The sequence below is a fragment of the Crocuta crocuta genome, unplaced genomic scaffold (assembly GCF_008692635.1).
Source record: "Crocuta crocuta isolate KB4526 unplaced genomic scaffold, BGI_CrCroc_1.0 scaffold73, whole genome shotgun sequence".
In the NCBI taxonomy this organism is placed as follows: Eukaryota; Metazoa; Chordata; class Mammalia; order Carnivora; family Hyaenidae; genus Crocuta; species Crocuta crocuta.
The window spans coordinates 1,549,490-1,562,766 of NW_027529443.1; the positions used below are offsets into that span (position 1 = coordinate 1,549,490).

At 58.3% G+C, this 13,277-nt stretch overlaps 2 protein-coding genes across 2 annotated transcripts in view; one reads left to right on the forward strand and one right to left on the reverse strand.

Moving 5' to 3' along the window:
- The window catches only part of ATP2A1 (ATPase sarcoplasmic/endoplasmic reticulum Ca2+ transporting 1), a 14,639-nt gene extending 3,647 nt beyond the window's left edge, over positions 1-10,992 (forward strand). The window contains exons 6-22 of the mRNA XM_077760551.1: positions 1,130-1,210; positions 2,082-2,167; positions 2,331-2,628; positions 2,816-2,982; positions 4,706-4,794; positions 5,064-5,166; positions 5,362-5,493; positions 7,157-7,279; positions 7,409-7,627; positions 8,575-8,910; positions 9,057-9,277; positions 9,386-9,588; positions 9,746-9,831; positions 9,922-10,055; positions 10,175-10,370; positions 10,546-10,650; positions 10,759-10,992. Of these exons, the coding sequence (XP_077616677.1) occupies positions 1,130-1,210; positions 2,082-2,167; positions 2,331-2,628; positions 2,816-2,982; positions 4,706-4,794; positions 5,064-5,166; positions 5,362-5,493; positions 7,157-7,279; positions 7,409-7,627; positions 8,575-8,910; positions 9,057-9,277; positions 9,386-9,588; positions 9,746-9,831; positions 9,922-10,055; positions 10,175-10,370; positions 10,546-10,650; positions 10,759-10,992 (2,813 nt within the window). The remainder of the gene's footprint in view (positions 1-1,129; positions 1,211-2,081; positions 2,168-2,330; positions 2,629-2,815; positions 2,983-4,705; positions 4,795-5,063; positions 5,167-5,361; positions 5,494-7,156; positions 7,280-7,408; positions 7,628-8,574; positions 8,911-9,056; positions 9,278-9,385; positions 9,589-9,745; positions 9,832-9,921; positions 10,056-10,174; positions 10,371-10,545; positions 10,651-10,758) is intronic.
- A 394-nt stretch (positions 10,993-11,386) lies between these two features.
- Positions 11,387-13,277, reverse strand: part of RABEP2 (rabaptin, RAB GTPase binding effector protein 2) — an 11,091-nt gene continuing 9,200 nt past the window's right edge. Inside the window, exons 9-13 of the mRNA XM_077760553.1 lie at positions 13,161-13,275; positions 13,001-13,012; positions 12,861-12,916; positions 12,498-12,614; positions 11,387-12,069 (exon numbers count right to left, since the gene is read on the reverse strand). Coding sequence (XP_077616679.1) covers positions 11,968-12,069; positions 12,498-12,614; positions 12,861-12,916; positions 13,001-13,012; positions 13,161-13,275 — 402 coding nt within the window. The 3' untranslated portion in view covers positions 11,387-11,967. The remainder of the gene's footprint in view (positions 12,070-12,497; positions 12,615-12,860; positions 12,917-13,000; positions 13,013-13,160; positions 13,276-13,277) is intronic.

Sequence of the window (13,277 nt, forward strand, 5' to 3'; positions counted from 1 at the left end):
AGACCCCGCTGCCGCGCCATCACAGGGCCGCCCCGCCACAGTGACAGTTTGGAGTCGGCGCCATGCACATCTATAAATATCGCTTGGGCTTGGGTGACAGAGTGTCCCGCCCCACTCCGTAGCCGACCTCCTCCCTCCTCCGTCAGCTTCCTCTGGCGTGGGAGGAGGAACCCTAGAAACAGGGAAAGGAAAACGGCCCCACAAACCCTGTCCCCCGTACCATCCGTGGGCCCGGCGGGATTAGCAGAGGCTCTGGGAGGTGATTAGCCTCCTCAAAGGCCCTGCAGTCCTGGGGGGGTTGTTATCCGCTTTGTCAGCCCATCCGAGAGGTGGTTTCCTGTACTGAAGCCCCCCCGCACCTCCTGTGGCCTGCCCCCACTCTTACTTGGCTTTCCCCAGCCTGTCCCCCCTTCTTGTTTCCCCCAGACCTCCCCTTCTCTCCTGTTGTCTCCCCAGCTCTCCCCCCACGGCCTCCTGCCTTCCCTCAGGGGCTCACACCAGGGCTTGGTGCCTGCGGTCTCCACCAGGCCCTGCCGGACCTGTGCCCTCAGCCCCTGCGGCTCCTCCCTGTCCTCCTGCGTCTGCCCTTCTCACCCTTCCCTCTTGCTCCAGCTTTTGTCCTGCTTGACATTGCTTTTCTCGATTCCCAGATTTTCTCCTGTTTCTTCTTGTCCCACCCCCGCCCTGTGATTCCATGGCGTTCTCTCCCTCTGACGCCTGTTCCTCAAATTTACCGTTTTCCTTACCGTTTCTTTTCTTGCCCTCCTCGCCTCACTTTTCTCCCTCTTGTTTCCCTCTCTGTTTTGCTGTCTCATGACACAACTGGACTGTTCCTAATTTTCCTTTCAGCCGCTCAGTGCTCGTTATGGGGCACATGCCATGTGCCAGGCCGTGCCCAGGGCCCCCTCACGGGCTCACGGCCCCCGGGGGAGAAGGGCAATGAGGGGGCAGTTGGAAGGAATGTTGAGAGGGGGGTGATTGCTAGGGTTCCAGGAGCCACGCCAAGGGCCGGGCCCAAGCCCCGGCGACCTGAAGGACGAGGTGAGGTAGCCAGACGAAGACTGGGCTTTTCCTGGGAAGGAAGGAAACTCCTGTCTCGACTGACCTCTCTTGTCTACTCTTCCCACAGTGGGCGACAAAGTACCTGCAGACATCCGCATCCTGTCCATCAAATCCACCACCCTCCGGGTTGACCAGTCCATCCTGACAGGTCCGGGGGCCTGGGTGGGAGGGTGCTTCGTGGGGGCGTGGGGGTGAGGCTTTGCTGAGGCGGGGAGCTGAGTGGACACACGGGAATGAAGTTCCCAGTGGATAAAGGAGAACACCCAACAACACGACCGGCTCAGAGTGGCTCAGCCTTTGTTCACTGTCGCGAGCCTGAAACACAAGGGGTCATGGGAGAGGGCGGGATGCTTATGGCCGTTCTCCAGATGGTCATTGACCCCGTCCTCCCTCACGGGCGTTCAGATGCCCAGAGAACTCTCCTGTTGCCTCAAAAGACCGCCCCAAGTGAGGAACAATAGATTCTAGGACACGATGGAGGGTCTGGATGCACTTCAAACCACAACTGCTTCTGTTTCTCCACTGGGAGAGAGACGGTGAAGAGTCAGCGAGCATTTCCTGTGGGCCAAGGAGTCAAGGCTGGGCCGGCCTGGGCTGGCTCTCTGAGCCCCTGCCCACTGGGGTGAGGGAGGCAAGGTAGCGGCGCCTCCTTCCCAGGAACGTGCTCTGTAGTTGATGGAGCACCTTCACCTTCACCTTCACATATGTCAGCTTGTTTGCCGTTCACCAAGACCTTGTTCCGAAGTCCAAGTATATTATCTCCATTTGACTGAGGAACAGAGGTTAAGTGATCCCAGTTTATGCAGCTTGTAAGTGGTTAAGCTGGGGCTCAGGTCAAGGACTTTTTACTTGAAGTGCGATGGGTTTCCCATCGCCCTTTCCAGAGTTCAGACTTCCTCCAGAACTGTCGCTTGGTCCTTATGAGGCCCTGTCCTGCCAAGCAGGGTGGGAGTTAGGGGCGGGAAGGATGAGGGTAGGACATGATGTCATCTGAAAAGCCCTTGGCTCTTTCTCCCCAGGCGAGTCCGTATCTGTCATCAAGCACACAGAACCTGTCCCTGACCCCCGAGCTGTCAACCAGGATAAGAAGAACATGCTTTTCTCGGTGAGCCGTGCAGGGCCAGCTGTCGTGTGCCCAAAGCCAGAGGCCCCGGTGTGGGAGGGACATGGTGGCCCGAGAAGAAGAGATGAGGCCCACCGTGCAGAGGATGTGGCAGGAGGGTCGCCTCTCTCGCCTGATTCCTCATCTCTTGTTCCCCCCGCCTCAGGGTACCAACATTGCAGCTGGCAAGGCCGTGGGCATCGTGGCCACGACCGGTGTGAGCACCGAGATTGGGAAGATCCGCGACCAAATGGCCGCCACAGAACAGGACAAAACTCCTCTGCAGCAGAAGCTGGATGAGTTTGGGGAGCAGCTCTCCAAGGTCATCTCCCTCATCTGCGTGGCGGTCTGGCTCATCAACATCGGCCACTTCAACGACCCCGTCCACGGCGGCTCCTGGTTGCGTGGCGCGATCTACTACTTTAAGATTGCCGTGGCCCTGGCTGTGGCCGCAATCCCAGAAGGTATGGCGAGCTCTCCTCCCATTTGCTAATCTCATCCACAAAGACCCCTTTTCCGAGTAGGGTAACATTTCTGGATTCCAGGGATTAGGACCTGATTTCCTTGGGGCCTGTGGTCCAGCCGACCACGCAAGGTCTCCCTCTCTCCCCTACCATGGAGTCCTCACTCCTTCCCCGTCCTCCCACACAGGCCTGCCTGCGGTCATCACCACCTGCCTGGCCTTAGGCACCCGGCGGATGGCAAAGAAAAACGCAATTGTGAGGAGCCTGCCCTCCGTGGAGACCCTGGGCTGCACCTCCGTCATCTGTTCGGACAAGACAGGCACCCTCACCACCAACCAGATGTCTGTCTGCAAGGTCAGGGAAAGGGGGGCGCGCCCTCTCCGCAGACTGCCTTTGGGGTGAAATGAACCCTCCAAAGGTGGGGTATCCCCTTCGTCACTGGCAGCTTCTCATTCTGGCCAGGGAAACACATGCTCAGTGGGCACATAGATTGGGATCAGCCAGCCGGGCTAAAGGATGAGAGAGACCGCTCTGCTCACCCCACCTCCCAGAATGGTCCTCCATGGCCTCACTAACCTTGAACAGCATTTCCTAAACCAGGGTTCTTCATCGTTTCTTTTTGTTTCTTTTCTTTTCTTTTCTTTTCCTTTCCTTTCTTTTCTCGTTTCTTTTCTTTTCTTTTCTTCTTTTTCTTTTCTTTTCTTTATTTATTTTTGAGAAAGAGAGAGCTCCAGCAGAGGAGGGGCAGAGGGGGGGGGGATAGAGAGAGGGAGAGAAAGAGAATCCCAAGCAGGCTCTGCACTGTCAGTGCTCACAAACCACAAGATCATGACCTGAGCCGAAACAACAATCAGACGCTTAATTGATTGAGCCACCAGGCACCTCCCCCCACCCCAGGCTCTTAATCTTTTCTGTGCCTCAGATTCTTTGGCAGTATGGACCTCTACTCAGTATAATAGTTTAAGTGTAGAAGATAAAATACATAGCATTCTGTTTAAAAAAAAAAAAATGCATTGGGTTACAGGGAAACTGGTGACTGAAATACAGTTACTGAAATTTTAAAAAACAAATTTGTGATATGGTCACACATAGGCTTTGGAACTAATGCATTAAGTAGCAGGCCTAGTAGCAGCTCTAAGTACCACCATTAGTACCGGAGCAGGGGTGAGCAGAAATGCTGTTGTGAGGGCTCTGCAGTAATGTGAGGGCACAGTTTGTGTGATCACACTGGTGACAAGGGCGCAGGTATTGCTAGCACTGAGGTGGTCCATTGCCCACATTCATAATTGGACAGAAATGCTCAATGTTAGAAAATAAGAGAGGTCTTTTTTTTCCCCCCCATCAGAGTTCACAGACCTCTTGGCATGGGGGTTGGGGGTCGGGGAGCTCATTCACGGACCCCAGGCAGAGAATCCTGGCTTTAAGCAGACTTCCCTGGGATGGCATATCCAGGAAGAATAAATTGTCGCTCTGCGAATCGTGGGCTGTGCGGTCGGCCGAGGACGGCTGTACCCTTAGCTTCTGTGGGGACGCTTGCTTGCTGCCACTTGAAAGCCTTGGAGAAGGCTGGCCAACGAGAGGGTGAATTCCGCACTGTTTTGCAAACTTACTTGACCACAGAACCGCTTTATCTTGGAACCCTGTCTTAAGCCCCATCCTTCCCCTGCTTGCTGTAGTTCACTCGCCGTCCTCTCTGGGACCTTCCAAAGCACCGGCTTCCAGACTGGCCTCCTATCCTATTTCCTAAAGATGAATTGATTGCCCTCATTTGAAAGTTGGAGCTTTCACAGGAAAATAACCTGACTTTCTGGCTCTTCCTGCAAAACTGGAAGATCTTCTGGGTACCTTACTGTGCAAGTCACCTTTTATTAAGGTGGCCTGCAGAAACTAGTGACTTGTTTTGAGTACACTAACACTGACCGTGGAGAATGTTGGCAAGGGAGTAGCAGGAGAGGGAGGCAAGTGGCTGGGAGGCTCCTGATAGGCCACGAGCGTGGCTGTGAGAGGGACAGAGCATTGGCCTTCGGGGATGGTGACAGTTAGACCTCTGTGCCCATGCCCTTCTCCCTCCCTGTAGATGTTCATTATCGACAAGGTGGACGGAAACCTCTGTGTCCTGAACGAGTTCTCCATCACTGGTTCCACTTACGCTCCGGAAGGAGAGATGTAAGTCCCCCCAAGGCGCTCCCTTCATCTCCTCCCCACCCCCCTAGACACACACCCCCCACTTCTCTCCCTGAGGCCCCCCTCTAGTTTTGTCTTCCTTCTTGTCTCCTCTTCCTTCCCTGACCTTGTTCTCTCTCCCACCTGACCTCCACGTCAGTCGCCACGTCCCCGACTGTCCCTCGCTGCTTTCCCCACGTTCTCTCTGCATCTCAGTCCCTATTCTTCTCTCCCTGTCTCTTTTCCTTCCTTCCTCCCCTCCCTGCTGCCAGCTTGAAGAATGATAAGCCAGTCCGGTCAGGGCAGTATGATGGGCTGGTGGAGTTGGCCACCATTTGTGCCCTCTGCAATGACTCCGCCTTGGACTTCAATGAGGTAACCCCTCCACTGCTGAGGCAGCCCCCCCGCCCCCTTCCCACTGACTCAGGCCTCCTCAGCAGGCCCCAGGGGAAGGGCGTGCTTTGTCCCGAGTCCTCTCCTGGGGGGAAGGGGGACGGTGGGCATGAGAGGTGGGAGCGAGGGGCCAGGAGCACGGAGCACTTACTTGCCCTTCCTCCTCTGTCTTCTCAGACCAAAGGTGTTTACGAGAAGGTGGGCGAGGCAACCGAGACGGCGCTCACCACCCTGGTGGAGAAGATGAATGTGTTCAATACAGATGTGAGGAACCTCTCAAAGGTGGAGAGGGCCAATGCCTGCAACTCGGTGAGTCTGGGCGCTGCCTCCCACGGGCTCCTTCTTCATCCACCCCGGCTCACATGGGCCAGGACCCAGGGGACCTCAGGACATGGAGGCCCCCGGTCTAGCCCGCATGGCCTTGTGCCCCACGCCGGGACCCCAGTCAGCACAGGCAGGCGGCCTCTCCACAGCTTTTCTTGGCCAGGCTGACTCTGAGTAGGACCTTCCACCACTCTTCCCACCTCTCAGCTGCAGCGTCCCTGGATGGCACTGCCTCCTGCGGGTCCCTGGGTGGAAGGGACAGAGCTGGGCGCGGAAAGCACAAGCCCTCCATCGCGGGGCTTCCCCTTGTCCAGATGAACAAACCTTATTCTGTTCCTAAGATTTGGTGGATTAGTATTTACTCAATGTGCACATCGAGATCCTCCTGTGTATTATGTTGTCAGCATTGCTCATTCCTTTTTTTTAAAAATGTTTGAGAGAGAAAAATTATTTATTTTGAGAGAAATATCTTTTATATGTTTATTTTTGCATGTGCGTGCAAGTGGGGGAGGGGCAGGGACAGAGGGGGACAGAGCATCTGAAGTGGGCTCCGCACTGACAGCAGCGAGCCTCACACAGGGGCTCAAACTCACGAACCGTGAGATCACGACCTGAGCCAAAGTCGGACACTTAACCGACCGAGCCACCCAAGCGCCCCTGGATCGTTCTTTTTCTCCTGTTTTTTTGTATACATAAAATGTTCACTGCTGCTTTACTTAATATGACAAAAGTATGAAAACCACCTAAATATTAGTAGAGAATGCAGAGAGGATGTGGAAAAGATAATATAAGCATCAGCTTATCATCTATTGATTGTTACTGTCATTCCTGGTTTACTTTGAAGTGTCTATGATGCATCTGGGGAAAAAGGCTCTCATTCACTTTGTGGAGTGCTTATTACAGCGTGCCTGGCCCTACATCTGCATTGTCCGATAACATGGCTCTAGGAGCCCACGGGTAGTCGTCCCGACTTAAATGAATTAAGATGAAATAAAAGTAAAAACTCAGTTCTTCAGCTGCACTAGCCACATCTTCCATGCCCGATAACCCTGCTCAATGGTGCCATATTGGACGGTTCAGATTACAGAACATTCCCATCATCACGGAAAGTTCTACCAGATAGTGCCATATTGTGCCTTCCTGTTTCTGGCTGGGCTTTCAACCGGGTGCTATAAGAAAGTGGCAGCACCCAGCCTTGGAATTCTCTCCATTTGTGCTGTAGGTACCAGACTGAGGTTCAGTCTGAGACTCAGCTTGGGGTCTGCTTTGACCTCCAGGTCATTTTTTTTCCCCTCCAGATCCTTTTTGACTATGTTTTTTTTTTTTAAATGTTTTATTTATTTCTAGGAGAGAGAGAGAGAGACAGCGTGAGCAGGGGAGGGTCAGAGAGAGAGGGAGTCACAGACTCTGAAACAGGCTCCAGGCTCTGAGCTGGCAGTCAGCACAGAGCCTGACGCAGGGCTCGAACCCACGAACCGCGAGATCATGACCTAAGTGAAAGTCGGACGCTTAACTGACTAAGCCACCCAGGCGCCCCTTTTTTGACTGTGTTTTAAGGGTCTGGGACTCTGCCCTGGTAGCACGGCGTCATCGTTCTTATTCCCCCAATTCACGTCCAGCCTCCTCCTGTCTGTCTCCTCTCTCCCAGGTGATCCGCCAGCTAATGAAGAAGGAATTTACCTTGGAGTTCTCCCGAGACAGGAAGTCCATGTCTGTGTATTGCTCCCCAGCCAAATCCAGGGCTGCTGTGGGCAACAAGATGTTTGTCAAGGTCAGAAATCAGAATGTGTCTCAGTCCCCCTCTTCTTCCTAACGCTGAGGCCGTCTCCTATCCCTGCCCCCTGTGACTGTGCCCTGGAAGAAAGTCAGTAGTTTCTGAAAAACCGTTCTGGTCTCCTAGGGTGCCCCCGAGGGGGTCATCGAGCGCTGTAACTATGTACGAGTTGGCACCACCCGGTTGCCGATGACAGGGCCGGTGAAGGACACGATCTTGTCGGTGATCAAGGAGTGGGGCACCGGCCGGGATACCCTGCGCTGCCTGGCCCTGGCCACACGGGACACCCCCCCGAAGCGAGAGGAGATGGTCCTGGATGACTCTGCCAGGTTCATGGAGTATGAGGTGAGCCAATGGAAGCCTCCCATCACCCCGGAGCCATCTGCCTCACCCCTGCACCGCCCATGTCCTTTCCTACTTCGCCATGGGCCCTATAATCACAGCACAGAACCCAGAATCTGAAAGAAGCTTAGGAATCACCTAGTCCTGTACCACTTTGCTTGTGATCATGGACCTGCGTGAGGGGAGGCGTGGTGCTCGCAGCCAGAACAGAGAGCCACTTGGTCACTGGGCATGCTCGGTTCTGCCGACGTGTTTCCAGAGTGAGATATTCTTGGTTTTTTTTTTTAATTTTTTAATGTTTAATTTATTTCTAGGAGAGAGAGAGAGACAGCGTGAGCAGGCGAGGGTCAGAGAGAGAGGGAGTCACAGATTGAAACAGGCTCCAGGCTCTGAGCTGGCAGTCAGCACAGAGCCCGACGCGGGGCCCGGACCCACGAACCGCGAGATCATGACCTAAGCGAAAGTTGGACGCTTAACCGACTAAGCCACCCAGGCGCCCCCAGAGTGAGATATTCTTGATTCGAGAAGCAGGGTGTAGACCTGAATTCTGGCGCAAGCGCCTCATGTTGCGGGGAACTGGCTCTTTGAATAGCACCAGAGGTCACTCCCTTCGTTTTCTAGATGGGACCCATTGGCCCGGCAGGTAGTGCGAACTTGCTCAAAGCTGTAGACCAAGTGAGGGGCCCTGCTGAAAGCAGAAGCCACTGTCCTCTCAGCAAGAGCTCCTTCCCTGAAATGCACATGATCTGCCACTGACGATGGGCCTGGCAGCGTGTGTACATGTGTGAACAGGGAGTGTTCCCTGCCCCTCGGCCTCTGAGGCCCGTCCGCCCCACAAGATTTACACACCAAGCCCAGAGTCAGCGTTCTCCCCATGTCCCCCTGAGCTTCCTCCCTGACTCATTTCCCGAGCCTTTCCCTGACCCTGCCGCTCTCCGCTGCCTCCCCAGACGGACCTAACGTTTGTGGGTGTGGTGGGCATGCTGGACCCACCCCGCAAGGAGGTCACGGGCTCGATTCAGCTGTGCCGGGATGCCGGAATCAGAGTCATCATGATCACCGGGGACAACAAGGGCACAGCCATCGCCATCTGCCGGCGAATCGGCATCTTTGGGGAGAATGAGGAGGTGGCCGGCCGAGCCTACACCGGCCGGGAGTTTGACGACCTGCCCCTGGCAGAGCAGCGGGAGGCGTGTCGTCGCGCCTGCTGCTTCGCCCGGGTGGAGCCCTCCCATAAGTCGAAGATCGTGGAGTATCTGCAGTCTTTCGATGAGATCACGGCCATGGTGAGGGGGCGGCGGGGCTGCATGGCAGAGCACACGCACAGGGGCGAGGGCCGGTCTGCACAGAGTCCCCAAGATGATGGTCTCAGGAGCCAGGGGTCCCGGGGGGNGAGGAGGGTTCACGTCCCACCTTCTCTGTGTCCCCTCAGACAGGGGATGGTGTCAACGATGCCCCCGCCCTGAAGAAGGCCGAGATCGGCATTGCCATGGGCTCTGGCACCGCGGTGGCCAAGACTGCCTCCGAGATGGTGCTGGCCGACGACAACTTCTCCACCATCGTGTCCGCGGTGGAGGAGGGCCGCGCCATCTACAACAACATGAAGCAGTTCATCCGCTACCTCATCTCCTCCAACGTGGGCGAGGTGGTCTGGTGAGCGGCCAGGGAGGGCGCCCAGGGGGAGCCCAGGGCTGGGTGGAGGTCAGGGGGTGACCACAGGCACGGAGGCAGGACGGACGTGTGACTGCCTCCTTCTGGCAGTATCTTCCTGACCGCCGCCTTGGGACTGCCTGAGGCCCTGATCCCCGTGCAGCTCCTGTGGGTGAACTTGGTGACTGACGGGCTCCCGGCCACAGCCCTGGGCTTTAATCCGCCGGACCTGGACATCATGGACCGGCCTCCCCGGAGCCCCAAGGAGCCCCTCATCAGTGGCTGGCTCTTCTTCCGCTACATGGCAATTGGGGGTGAGCAGGATGGGACCCCGCAATCCTCCCCAGCCCTTGGGACCAGCCCCCTCTCTGGGACACCTGCTCCCTGATGCAGCCACCCCTGGGGGCCCTCTTCCTTAACTAGCTGTTCATGGCCGGGAGCCCTCTTGACACCTCCCATCTCCCATCACAGGCTACGTGGGTGCAGCTACCGTGGGAGCGGCTGCCTGGTGGTTCCTGTATGCAGAGGACGGGCCTCATGTCACTTACAGCCAGCTGGTAGGGAGGAGGGAGGAGGGAGGAAGGTGAGGAGCAGGAGGGTGGCATGGAGACTTCTGTGGGATCCCAGCTCCTCATTACCCCCCACAGACTCACTTCATGCAGTGCAACGAGGAAAACCCTGACTTTGAGGGCGTGGACTGCGAGGTCTTTGAGGCCCCTGAGCCCATGACCATGGCCTTGTCCGTGCTGGTTACCATTGAAATGTGCAACGCTCTCAACAGGTGGGCCCTGCCCCTGCCACCTTCTGGGAGTCGCCTTGTCCTCCCTTCCCTCTCTCTGCTCACCCCTGCTTTCTTCTGCCGTCCCCCACCCTGACCTCCCCCCGGCCTCCCCCTCACAGCCTGTCAGAGAACCAGTCCCTCCTGCGGATGCCGCCCTGGGTGAACATCTGGCTGCTGGGTTCCATCTGCCTGTCCATGTCCCTGCACTTCCTCATCCTCTACGTCGACCCTCTGCCGGTGAGCCTCTTCCAGGCCGATCCGCCTTTCTCCACCCTCGGGGAGCCTTTGCAGGCCGCGGCCCTGCCAGAGGAGGGAGTCAGGCCGGGCAGTTCCCCTCCAGGCTCCTGGCCATCCCTTCCCGAGAGGGACACTGGTCCTCACCACCTCCGCCTGTTTTCCCCCCCGCCCCCCCAGATGNCTGTTTGTCCCTGGCCCCACAAAGCCCCTCCCTCTGCGCTGCGACAGCGCCTGCCCCCCGCTTCCTTTTCAGCTGGGTCCTCTGGCCCCTTCCCTGGGCCTCCGCCCCCCTGCGCCTGTGCAGGCGCCCGCAGCCTCCTTAGCCCTCTTGACCCTCCACGCCCGCCCCGGCCCCCCCGTAACTCTGTCTCTCTGTCCTCTCTGGCCATAGGATAACCCGTTTCCCCCTCCTCCATCTCTTTGAACCGTGTCACAGGTATCGCCTCCCTGTCGCCCTCACCCCCAGCTGCTGTGCCCTCTGCGCGTCCCCCTGTCCCCCTCGGTGGCTCCTGAGGCCACTTGCGCTCGCTGCTCCACCCGGAGCCCTTGCTGCCACTGCCGCTGCCACGCTTCTCAGCGGGGCGGGCTGCTGCCCTCACCACGAGGGGGCGCCGCCCCGCCTGGGGCAGCACCGTGCGTGCTGGGCTGCGCTGCGCTGCACTGGGCGCTGAGCTGTCTGCTGCAAGGGCTACAGTGCTAGGGGGGAGTGGGGTCACAGGTGAGTCCAGGGGGCTGGGGTGACCCTCCAGGTGAGTGTGCCGGGGGCTGGGGGGACAGAGAGCCCGCTCCTCTCCTGCCCTCTGCCTCATCCTTCCCTTTCTCCTTCCAGATCCAGAAGATGAAAGAAGGAAGTAACCAGTCCTTTTTGCCCCTTCTTCCCCACCCTGATAGCGATGCATCTTCAGGCCGAGCTGTGGCACACACTCCCATGTCCCCTCCACGTCCCTCCCCCCAACCCCCAACGTCTTTCTGTTTATAAACACCACGGTCCCTTTCACTTTTCCAGCCCCCTCAACAGCCCACCTTCCCTCGTGTTCCTGGAAAACCTCCCCCACCCCCGACCCCATGGGGCTTGCAGGGACAAGGCGACGGACTGAGCTGAGCTGCTTATTTATTGAAAATAAATGACAGAAAAGTCTGGCCTTGCCTCTGTGCACATCTCAGGGCCTGGGTTGGGCCCCTGGGGACAAGCATCTTAGTGTCATGCAGTCCAGAGAGCAGCTGCCTGTCCCGGGGGGCACGGGTGGAGGGCCCCACTGCCATGCGCCAGAGGCCCCCAGCGCCCGCTCACAGCGCGACTGCGCATCAGGGAAGGGACGGTGCTGTAACAGGCACGGCTGTTAGTCTGGCTCGGGCGGCAGGGGGTGGGGGAGGGGCAGCAGCAGGAGGGCCAGGACCCAGGAGGCAGCATGGCAGCCAGAAAGCCGCAGGGCCAAGCCTGCACCTTTGGTTCCCGAAGCAGGGCTGGGACTCCCACCCAGGTGTCGTCCTTGGGAGCAGGAGGCCAGCCCCCCCTGAGAGGAGGCGCTAGAGGGACAGGGAAGCGGTGGCACTGTCACCTCGACCCCAGGCTTGGAGAGGATGAAGACACTATCCCGAGATGTCCAGAGCCCAGGCTTCTTGGTTCAGGAGTGGGGAGAGGCGGTTTCCCCCAGGCTGGGTGGGGTCTAGCCCCTCAGGTGTCCTTGATGTCCCTGATGTCCCTGAGGGGCGCCTCGTCCATGATGCTGCGCACCTGCTCCAGACTTTCCGCCTGGCGGATCCGTTCTAGGCGCACCTGTGGGGTCCAGCGAGGGAGGAAGGGGGTGCTCAGTGGCGAGACGTAGCCCCCATCCCCACCTGCCAGCCCCCAAAGGGGCAAGGGCCTGGGACCAGTATACCCAGGGGACCCCACCCTCCCCAACCCACAGTGACACTGGGTCCAAGGGAAGAAGTGGGTCCTAAGAGGGTGGCCTGCGGCAGTGCAGGCTGGGCAGGCGGGGCGGACGTAATGCACGTTGCATGCCAGGCTCTGGGCCAAGGACGCCATGTGTCCAAAGATGGACGCCAGGGCCTTCAATCTCTTTTGAGTGATCGCTCAGAGGAAAGGAGGGCGCCAATCTCACAAGGCGGAAGGGAACTCCCCTCATTGGAAAGCTGTCCTTGTAGGACCTAGGACAAGCCACCTGGATCATGCCAGCCTGATGGGAGGGGGTCACGCCATACCTGCAGGGCCTGGGACAGCCGCACAAAGTCTCTCTGCACCTGTTCACTGGTCTCCAGCTCAGCCTGCAGCCGCAGCACCTTGGCCCTCTGTTCTGAGAGGAGGTCTGTGAGCTGGGCCTAGGGCGACAGGACGCAGAGCTGGGGCCGGCATGTGGCCAAAGAAACAAGATGTCTGGACAGGGGTGCCCCTTCCACGCCATCCCGGACTCTAGCCTCTTCTGGGAGGCCGGAGCCCGGTGGCTACCTCGGGACTCCCTGCCACCTGGCCTAAAGGCGACAGAAAGGGCAGGAGAGGCCGGCAGCGGTCTCCACGCTGCCGCCCCTCCCGCCATCATGCAGTCTGGCCCGGGAGTCCAGCCTCACCTTGCTCTGTTCCTGCTGGATCCGCTCCATCTCCGTCCTCAGGCTGCACAGGGAGGCTGGGAAGTCAGGCAGGGGCCAGACGTCAGGCCCGCACCCTCCCTCCGCCCTCCCCACCCGGCCGGGCTCCGGCCCATACTCACCCTCTAACACCTCTGTGTGGAAAAGAAGAAAAGAGAGGTCAAGGCTTGTTCTGACGCTGTCCCCTCTCTCTCCCCTCCGGGTGCCCGGGTGCTCCCCTGGGGGGTGGTCAGTGCCCCTGGGGGGGGCAAGGCTGGGGCGGCTCCCCTCCTCGGCCCTCACCTGTCTCCTCCCGCTGCACCCTCAGCTGCCCCTCCAGGCTGGCCCTGGCCGCAGTCTCCTCCTCCAGCGCCTCCCGGAGCGTCACAATCTCAATCCGGAGGCGCTCGGCCTCGTGCT